The sequence below is a fragment of the Leishmania donovani genome, chromosome 9, assembly GCF_000227135.1.
Source record: "Leishmania donovani BPK282A1 complete genome, chromosome 9".
Lineage (NCBI taxonomy): Eukaryota > Euglenozoa > Kinetoplastea > Trypanosomatida > Trypanosomatidae > Leishmania > Leishmania donovani.
Window position 1 is genome coordinate 135,113 of NC_018236.1, and position 10,000 is coordinate 145,112.

The 10,000-nt window shown below is 62.2% G+C and overlaps 3 protein-coding genes across 3 annotated transcripts in view; all 3 read left to right on the top strand.

The window, feature by feature from the left end:
- Positions 1-786: 786 nt before the first annotated feature.
- On the top strand, positions 787-3,228 carry LDBPK_090430 (hypothetical protein, conserved; the record flags this gene model as incomplete). The annotated part of the gene is made up of 1 exon (XM_003858671.1): positions 787-3,228. One exon carries the CDS (start codon positions 787-789, stop codon positions 3,226-3,228), a length of 2,442 nt encoding a protein of 813 aa, XP_003858719.1.
- A 1,221-nt stretch (positions 3,229-4,449) lies between these two features.
- LDBPK_090380 (heat shock protein HslVU, ATPase subunit HslU, putative) lies at positions 4,450-5,961 on the top strand (the record flags this gene model as incomplete). The annotated part of the gene is made up of 1 exon (XM_003858672.1): positions 4,450-5,961. One exon carries the CDS (start codon positions 4,450-4,452, stop codon positions 5,959-5,961), a length of 1,512 nt encoding a protein of 503 aa, XP_003858720.1.
- Positions 5,962-7,693: 1,732 nt separating this feature from the next.
- The window catches only part of LDBPK_090390 (ubiqitin hydrolase, putative), a gene marked incomplete at both ends in the record, with an annotated part of 2,850 nt that continues 543 nt past the window's right edge, over positions 7,694-10,000 (top strand). The window contains one exon of the mRNA XM_003858673.1: positions 7,694-10,000. This exon is cut by the window's right edge and continues 543 nt beyond it. Within this exon, the coding sequence (XP_003858721.1) occupies positions 7,694-10,000 (2,307 nt within the window).

Here is a 10,000-nt window from a genome sequence, read left to right on the forward strand (position 1 = left end):
TGCCTCACGCGGCCCTCCCCCGGCCCACTGATGTGTGGGGAGGAGCCTGCGTGCAGCCCCCTCCCCCACCCCCGAGGGGGGTGGGATGCACCCGGTGGCAGCCAGCGCGATGGGCGCGGCTGTGAAGCGACCTGCGAAGCGGGAGGCGGGCAGGGTTTGAGGAAGAGGCCGTGTTCTCCGATGACCGAGTCGGCGCATTGCTGCAAGGCGTGCGGCTACCGCTGCTTCGCGCCGTGGGATGAGGTCCCATGGCAGGGCCAGGGGGCTGATGTGGGGTTTCGCTCATGTTGTACAGCAGAGAACAGGCACGTTGAAAACGGAAAGCGAAGCCAAGCCGCTCTCCCGTGTGTGCGTATGCTGACTGCTCTCTGCTGCCTCTCACCCCGCTTCGCGCCATCGCCCCGTCCCTCTGTGCTTGCAGTTGTCCGTGGCGTTGCGACTCGCACCGACACGGCAGTTGCTGCTGCTGTGTCGCCCCGCTGCATCCTTCTCGAACTCTGCACACGCCCTATGTGAGAGCTCCCACACAAGCTGCCCACACCCCGCACATCTTTCTCTCCCTACTCTGATCCGCAGAGGTCCGCCGCACTAGCACGGCTCTGCGCTAACAGTATCCGTCATATCGACTTCGTCTGAACCCGGCAAGCGAGCAACAAAGAAAAGGCCAGACACACACACATACGCGCGCACGCGCGTGCCGCCGCCGCCGCCGCTGCTGCCCCACCCCCTCCCTCTTCCTTTATCCGCTTTATTGCAGGAACGAAAAGCGGACGCCCTGCCACCATCATGCCGTACAGCAAGGCATGGCGCAGCGCCATGTACCCGGACTTCCGGGACCAGGGTGCTTACGTGGACTACAAGGCAACCAAGGACATCCTCCACCGCATGAAGGAAAACATCGCCAACCCGTCAACCCCAGACGAGCTCTATGCCTCTCTCCTGGAGCAAAAGATGCGAGTGTACGAGTGGTGCGAGCGCAAGCAGGCGGAGCTGCTGACTCTGTCGCTGCGCCTCTACGAGTGCTCCAAGTACCTGACAGAGGAAGAGGTGGTGACGAACCGCAGTATCACCCTAAGCAACCAGCCCAAGAGCGCGGCGAAGCGCCTGCTGCCGCGCGAAGCGCGCCTCATCGCGGATGCTATCATGCACGAGCTGCTCCGCTTCGTCGAGTGCCGCAACCTCAACACTGACACCATCGAGCACATCATTGGCCGCATGTACCGCTACGCCGTGCTGGGCCCGACCGGCGACCGCTGGAAGAATATCTACGTCGAGTACGATTATGACCAGATCTCCGTCGAGGAGGTCTTCTGCCACCTGTCGCGCGTCTACGACCGAGTCAAGCAGACGGAGGAGCGCATTTCTGCCAAGGGGAAGCTCAGCATCCCCACCGGCGCCGAGGGCTCACAGGTGTTTGACCGCCGTTCCGTCAAGTACTGGGTGCACCTGCAGGACCTCCCTTTCGTGATTGCGCGCATTGTCCCGCATCTGCCGCTCAGCACCTTCAAGGACACGTACAAGGAGAGTAAGGAGAAGGGCGTCCCGTTCCGCCTCTTCTCGCCCGTCAGCTCCGTCTACTACGACAACAACAAGTTTCTCTTCTACCACCGCCGCCTGGAGCGCATTGAGGGGAGCACGCTGATCCGCATGCGGTGGTACTCGGACACCTACGCCGAGGACTGGAACGCGCTGCAGGAAGACGACAACGTGTTCATGGAGATCAAGGTGCACCACGAGGCGTGGAGCGGCGAGCGCAGCAACAAGCGCCGCTTCGCCATCAAAGAGAAGGAGGTGGACGCGTTTGTGCACGCGCAGCTGAGCCTGCTGCCGGCGGTAGAGAAGCTGAAGCGCCGAAACGCGAGCGAGGAGGAGCAGGAGGCGTTCAAGTCCCTCTCGGCGGAGATCCTCTCAAAGATACACGCCTACGACTTGAAACCAGTGCTGCGGACGCAGTGCGGCCGCGCCGCCTTTCAGCGGGGCGCCGACCAGAGGGTGCGTGTGAGCATCGACACAGATCTGCGCATGTCTGCCGAGGACTTCGGGCTCGACCACCACTGGCGCTACACCGGCGGCGACTCGCCCGTCTCCCACTTCCCCTACGCGGTGGTGGAGGTGAAGCTGCAGTGCGCCGAAAACGAGCGCATCGCGCCATGGATCGAGGAGCTGATGGGGTGCCGCTACATGGAAAGTGTCCCTAAGTTCAGCAAGTACGCGCATGGCATCGCCTCTCTGTACGGGCACACCTCCTTCATCAGCATGGTCCCGTACTGGATGCACCAGCTCGACATTGACATTCGTGCCTCGACGAAGCCGGAAGTGCACCTTTGGGATCCGACGATGGGCCTGGCCGCCGGCTGCCTCGAGCGCACGGCCGATCGCTTGATCTTCGGTACGAACCCGGCGCAGACGCAGACGGTGGGCGCGTCGGAGGCGCAGTTCCTGCCTCGCACGGACTACGCTAAGATTTACCAGCGTGTTCTGCGCAGCCTGCAGCACGAAACCGACGGCACCGCGGAGAGCTCCGCAAACGCGTCCGTGGCGGCGTCGACGACGAACTCCTTCACCGCTGTGGACTGCATCGCTGACGGAAAGGCAGACAAGAGAACGAAAGACGCTGGCCAGGGCGCGGTGCAGCCTGGCCTCTTCCCGGTGGTGCAGTATTCGGTGGATCGACGCCACATGGCGTACACCACCTTCCACCTCTACCCCTACTCGGAGAACGGCACGGAGCCGCTCTGCTACGACCCGAAGGACAGCAAGAACGCGGCCGCACAGGTGTTCTACGGAAAGATCCCGTGGCAGACGGGCAAGCGCATCAAGGTGCCGCAGAAGTACGACCCCAAGACGCTGCTGACGTCGGAGCGGTACATGGTTAAATGGATGCAGCTCGCCACGTCCTTCGGCCTCCTGGGCCTGACCAGCATTCGGTTCGGCAAGGGGCTCTTTCTGCCGCAGGACGTCGCCCACCACTCGCCGTTCTGGCAGGACAACTTTCACGTCGTGACGGGGGTTGTCATGGTTGCCATCGCCCTCCTCACGCTGGCGTACGCGTATATCGGCTTCAAGGCACGGTCGCGGCGTGTCTACGCTCGCCGCAAGATCCGCTATGACGACGTGGTGGGGCCCACGTGGCTTACGTTCTTCGTGACGGCGAGCTTCGTTGCGATTACGATGACGCACATCGCACGGCGGTACGGTCCAATGCTGACAGGCAGCGACTCGTTCTAGCGGCGCGCGTGCGTCGCTGCCGCGCTGGTGGGAGGGTCCCGGCGTCAACTTCGTCCCATTGTGGGTGGGTGAAGCAGAGAAACAGCGAGGCATGGCGTAGTGCAGCGCGCTCGCCGCCCCCGTCCCCTTCCCTCCCCTCCTCTCAAACTCTACGTCGCAGGCGCGGTGGTTGCTTCGTTCACTCGGGTTCGCTGATGCAGGCGTGCGTGCGTGTGTGCGTGCACCGCTGCTCTTCCCTTCTCTCCCTTTAAGTACACGGTGGCTAACGTTGGCACGCGCCGGCGTCCTTTCGCGCAGGGGCGCCGATGCGGGCAACAACTCAAGATGCAAGCAGCATGTTATCTTCTCATCCCCGTCCCCGTCCCCCTCCCCCAAACGCACGCACACGCCCTCCTCAGTGATAGGCGGCGCTGCCGCTTATCACTTATTTCCGTCCCGCCCTACCGCGGCGCCTAAACCTGAAAAGCAGCAGGGGTTGTAGGGCCGGTGCAGTGTTGCTTTTTCCCCAGTCTCCCCATCCAGGACGTATGGACGGCGAACACATCGGACACTCGTGGCGACAAGCAGAGCGCCTCGCGCTTATGCATGTGTCAATGCCTGCACACAAGCCTCTCCCACACGTGCCTGTGCATCACATCAATGTCTCTCGCCTTCTTGTCTTGTATCAGCCCACACCTTTCCACCGCCGGGCTTCACGCAACGCACGCACACCGGCTACCTGGCACTCGTCCCACTCTTTAAAGGAACCGAACCGCTCCCTACCCCCCCTCCTCCCCGGTGAAGAGAGAAGGACGGGCGCCCCGGTGTGTACTTCGGCTGCATCCTACGCACCCTTGCGAGCAATTTAAAGAGTTACAGAGCCTATCAAAGGGGCGCACGTGAGAGGCACAGCGCCCGCCCTCCCCTGCGCGGACGGGAGCTGCAGCGACCCTTCAATCCTCTGTGTACGCACGCACGCACACACAGACGTGCGCTTGCTTTCTTTTCTTTCGCTTCACGTACATCGTGTCGCTCGTGGCTTCTCTTGTGGAGCAGGCGTTCATCCTGTCCGCAAGAGCCCTCTCCATCTTCCCTACACCACCACCATCGCCACCTCTCCTCTCGCTGCTCTCGCCCCTCAGCCCTGCGTCTCCACGCATACACCCATACACACACACATATATATACGAGCACGTGTGTGCACGCGACGCCTCCTTTACTCTCGACCTGGGAAAAGGGAAAATGCTTCGCTTCCCGACTCGGCTGCTGTTTTGTGTGGCTACGGCGGCCAGCACGCCGTCCCCTGACGTGCTGCAGGTCACAAAAGAAAAGGCAAGCAAGCTTGACGATCTCTCGCCGCGGGCGATCACGAAAATACTGGACGCCTACATTGTTGGCCAGGATGCTGGAAAGCGCGCTGTGGCTATTGCGCTGCGCAACCGCTGGCGTCGTCGGCAGCTCAGCGACGCCGACCTGCGGAAGGAGGTGGTGCCTAAGAACATGCTGCTGATTGGTCCAACCGGCGTCGGCAAGACGGAGATATCGCGTCGCATGGCGCGCATCACGGACGCCCCGTTTATCAAGGTGGAGGCCACCAAGTACACGGAGGTCGGCTTCAAGGGCAAGGACGTCGAGAGCATCATCGAGGACCTGTACACGAACGCCAAGCTCAAGGCAAGGCGCGCGCTCGAGGCGGAGCGGCATGCGGAGGCGCTGAACATGGCGCTGGACACCGTGTATAGCGCCTGGTCGGTGAGTCAGCGGATGCGAGCGATGGACCGTTCTCTGCTTAGCACCGGCAAGGCCGAGGAAGTGACGGCGGCAGCCGCAGACGACAGCGCAGCGGAGGCGGAGGAGTCGCAGCCGCAGCAGCAGCAGCACAACTTCGAGTACTTCCGCGAGCACTACCTGGATGAGCCAATCACTAACGATATGGTGACGATCGACATCAATGCCCCGCAGGCGCCGACGAAGCCACCGAAGGAGGGCGGCATCGATCTGCAGTCGGTCGGCATGCTGCTGGGACTGGGAGGGGAGCCGAAGAGGCTGAAGGTGTCCGTGACGAAGCGGGTGGCTGACGCTGTGCCGCTGGCCACGCAGGAGGCGCTAGACAAACTCATCGACGAAGCCTCAGTGAACACGCTAGCACGTGCGCTAGCGGAGGAGGAGGGCGTTGTCTTTGTGGATGAAATCGACAAGGTGGTTGCCGAGCCGTCCAGCGCCAACGCCGACGTCAGCTCCACCGGGGTGCAGCAAGACCTGCTGCCTCTGATCGAGGGCTCCAACGTCACCATGAAGGATGGCAGCGTCATTGCGACGGACAACATCCTCTTCATCTGCTCCGGCGCCTTCCACGTCGTCAAGACGTCCGACATGATCGCGGAGCTGCAGGGCCGACTGCCTGTACGCGTAGAGCTGCAGGCGCTGACGGAGGAGGACTTCCGCCGTATCTTGACGGAGCCCAAGTTCAACCTACTGCGGCAACAGGAAGAGATGTTGAAAACGGAGAAGATCGACGTCGTCTTCACGGAGGACGGCGTCAATGAGCTGGCCAAGGTGACCTGCGCAGTGAACAGTCAAGGTCAGAACATCGGCGCCCGTCGCCTCAACACAATCCTCGAGCGCGTCATGGACCCGTATAGCTTCAACTGCGAAGAGTACGAAGGCAAGAGGGTGGAAATCAACGCCAAGATGGTGCGGGAGGCGACGGAGAAGCTCCAGAAGAATGTGAACTTAGCTAAGTATTTATTGTGAGGGGGTGGGAGATCAACGCACCGGTGTTACCGTCACGTATGCGACCCCTCAACTCCCTCCCCTTCCGTTCCGCTGCCGCTACGTTTGGTTAGCGTGCTTGTGTCTGTGTGTGCTTGTGTCAAGCGGTGTATGCTGGAATGGTGGTGTTGGTTGCCTGAGCTCTGCATTGCCTCTCGTACAACTGGCGTGCATCTGTTTAGATCTATATAAACCTAAACACATATATATATATCTGTGTGTGTGCGCCAGAACGGGTGTCGGGTGTGCCCCGCCCCCCCCCACTCACCTTCTTTGTTCCCATCCCTCCCCTTCTTCCCCTGCGGCTCACACTGGCACGTCTGCGCGCCCGACACATCCATATCTCCGCGCGTTTTACACACGTGGATCTATGTGCTTCGGGGCGCTTGGTGCAAACCCTCCCCCCTCCCTCCCAGCCCGCACACCATACCGCCGGTGCGCTCCCATGTCCGCTTCGTGTTTGTGCGCCGTGCGCCATGCCTGCATGCACGCGTGAGTCGTGTGGCCCTTCCCTCTCCTCACCTCTGTGCACACTGCTGCTGTTACGGCACTGCTTCTCCTGTGTCTTCCTTACGACCCCTCGCGCTCGCTTCTGCTGTCTCTGCTCTCGGATCTCTGACGGCCCTGCATGATGCCCTCTCGCGGCCCCTCACCTCCTCGCACAAACGTCTTGCCATCATGGCGCGCGCAGGTTTGTGAGCGAGCAAGGCATAAAGAACAAGACATCGAAGCCTCACCCACTGCTGCTGTTCTCCTCTATCACAGCCGACAGCGCTGCGACTATTATTAGCACTGTAGGCGCAGTGAACCTACACGTGCACCTAAGCCACATCTATCTGTCGAACACCTTCTCAAGCCAACGCACTGGCGCGCGCGCGCAACGCGCACACGTGCCATCACGGTTCTGCAGGCTACGAAACGAGTATGTGTTTGTGAGAGACCACCAACACCACCACCATCACACACACACACACACATACCCCTCCCCGAATCTAGCAAAGAAAAATACGTCGTCCAATACAGAGCGGCGAGCACACTCTCTCTCCCCACCCGCACCCGCCTTTCCAAAGTCATCGCCGCCTTCCCACGTCACCGCCTGAGAGCGCTACGGGGTAGTGTGGGCCACGTCTTGTGCGTTGTTGCCGTTCAGTTTCGTTCTTTTTTTTCTGCGCGCGTGTGCACGTGTCGTCGTCTCCTTCTCCACTGCACACGCGGGTTGCTGCTCCGTCCTCGCGACTCTGTGCCCGTGTGGGTGGGTGTGGGTGTGGACGTGGGTGTGGGTGTGGACGTGCGTGTGTGTAGAGGGGGAAAGGAGTCTGCTGAGTCTCCCTCCCTCCCTTCCTCCCCTCTCTTGTGTCTTTATCAGGCGTGCGCGTGGGTCCGCTGCGGCTCAGATCGTGAGCGTCGCCCTCCGTCCCTCTCCTAAGTGCCCTCCTCCCTTCCACGGGTTTCGCCTGCTTATTCTTTCAGCTGCGGTCGATTCGTATCGGTGTAGTGCCCGCTGTTGTTGTTTCGAGGGTTGTGCGTGCCCCCTCTTTGGCTCGTAGCGAAGCGGCGCGGTGGGAGTGGGAAGGGGCGAGAGGGTGCCCCGCGAAGACAGACTCCGTTGGCGCTGTCGGTGTGGTTTACAGCCTGGCGCATTTCGTTCTCCCCCTTCTCGGTGCTGCTTTCCTTCGCCCTTTCTGTCCTCTGCCCTTCTCTGTTCCTCTCGTGCATGCGCTTGCGCGTGCTGCCACGGTGTCGCCGAACCATCACATCTTACCTGCTGTCCATCATGTCCGCCACGGCAGCGTCGTCGCGGCGGAAGCAGCACCACGAGTCGCTCAAGGAGGAGTCGATGATCTCGTTCGAGATGGAGCTCGACGAGGCGATTGAGCTGCCGCTCGACGTGAGCGCCGTCGCACCGACAGACGCGGCGCTGAGCGCGCCGCTTGGGGGTAAAAAGATCACAATGCCAGCTGCAAGGGCCGCTTCGGAGAGCAGGGCTGCATGGAGTAACGGCAGCACCGCCAGCCTCAGATTCGCCGTGTGCGGCAACGGAAAGGAGCTCCCAAACACCCCCGCAACCGCCGACGGCGTCGGCTCTCCCATCGCCACGCCAGACAATGCAGCTACCACAACCTACTCGGCGGCGGCGCCGTCACGCACGTTGACGTGGAAGGACACCAGCGCGTCTCAGCGGCGTGCCGAGGCGCAGGCGAGCCGCCAAGACGACTTCAACCCCATGGTCCTATGCCCGCTGCAGAACCTGGGCAACACGTGCTACTTCAACGCGGGTGTGCAGCTGCTCGTGAACTGCCCCGCCCTCGTCTATGCAGTGCGCAACTCGCCATTTGCGCAGAGTACACAGAGCAACGGCCCCCTCACCGCCCACGCCGTATCGATGCCGCGGGCTGAAGCGGCAACGGCAACGACGAAGCTGTGCCTGAAAGGGGGTGCCGCCACCCACACGCTCTTCCAGGAGTTCTCCACCCTGCTCGCCCGCATGGAAATGGGATGTGCAGCCGGTGAGAGGGCGATCTCGCCCATTTGTGCGCTCGACTCCCTCGCGCAGGCGTATCCGCAGTTCGAGGGTCGAAGCCAGCAAGACGCCGCAGAGATGATGACGTCGCTGCTGGCCAGCTTGGAGGAGGAGGGCGGTCAGTATGTGGAAGTGGCACAGCTGCTACAGTCGTTTGAAGAAGATGCCGCGGCGCTGCGGCAGGGCGTGACGTCCTTGGCCTCCTCTCCCCGGGCTTCGGAGCCAGTGGCGCGAGCTCTAAAGGACGCCACCGCGCCTCTCTTGGAAGCCGAGACCGCGCCCTCCGCATCGCCGCATCGGCGCGATTACAGCGAGCCCTGCAACATCGAGGAGTACTCCCAACCATCGCTGCTCTCCTCCACTAGTGAGGACACCTTCCTGCCGGGTCCGCGCAGCGCGCACTTCTTCACCGTACTGCGGCTGATGGAACGGGTCAATCGCGAGAACGAACTACTTGAGCGGCGTGTGAAGCAGCGGCAAGGCATTGCCTACACCAACTCCTTCAAGCCCCCGCGGCTACACTTCAACCCGCTGCTGGACGGCTTCCGCGGGTATACGCTGTCGGAGGTGGAGTGCCACAACTGCCGCGCGGTATCGCGCGTGGTGAGCCCCTTCAATGGGTTGCTGCTGGATGTGCCGACGGCGAAGCAGCGCCGGCGCTACGCGTTGGCGCACCCGAATGTGCCGCGCCGCGTCGACTTCGATGGGCAGCTGCGGCAGGTGAAGAAGCCGTTTCGGCTGACGTGGTGGAACCCCCTCTCCCTCTGCGTGGCGGCGTGGAGGCAGCTGAAGCGGTTCTTCCAGGACCCGTTCCCGTACCCGCTGTGGCTGGACGAGTGCCTCGACATTCACTTCGAGCCGGAGGTGCTGCGCGGGTGTAACAGGTACCGTTGCGAGTCCTGCGACACCACCACCGACGCCACCAAGTCGGAGACGCTTCTTGCCCTGCCCGAGTACCTGCTCATCCACATGAAGCGCTTCGAGGCCGGCCGCTTCTTTAACAGCAAGAAGTCGGACTCAGTCTTCTTTCCCACCTCGTGGCGGCCGCTCACGAAGATGCAGGCGAGGCAGTCGCCTATCAACACGGACGACGCGCCGCCAGCGCTGCCGGAGTACCTCGACCTGCGGCACTACCTGCACAGCAGCGTCGCACCGTTCGCAGAGCCGATCCCGCCCTGTCTGTGGAGCACCGGCAACGAGCCCCACCAGCAGCATCACGCGAGCAGGGACGATGCCAGCAGCCCCGCCAGCTCCATCGCAACCACCTACACGCTAGACGGCATTGTCAACCACCACGGCGGCTACGACGGCGGCCATTACACCGTCTTCCTCTACAAGGCGACGGAGGAGCGGCAGGCGTGGGTGTACATCAGCGACGATGAGGTGGAGCAAGCGGAGGAAGTAGTGGCGACAGATACCGAGTACGTCCTGCTGTATCGCCGCCAACCCCTCGTGCAGGCGGCACCAGAGTCGGACGAGGCAGAACAGCTGCGCCGAAAG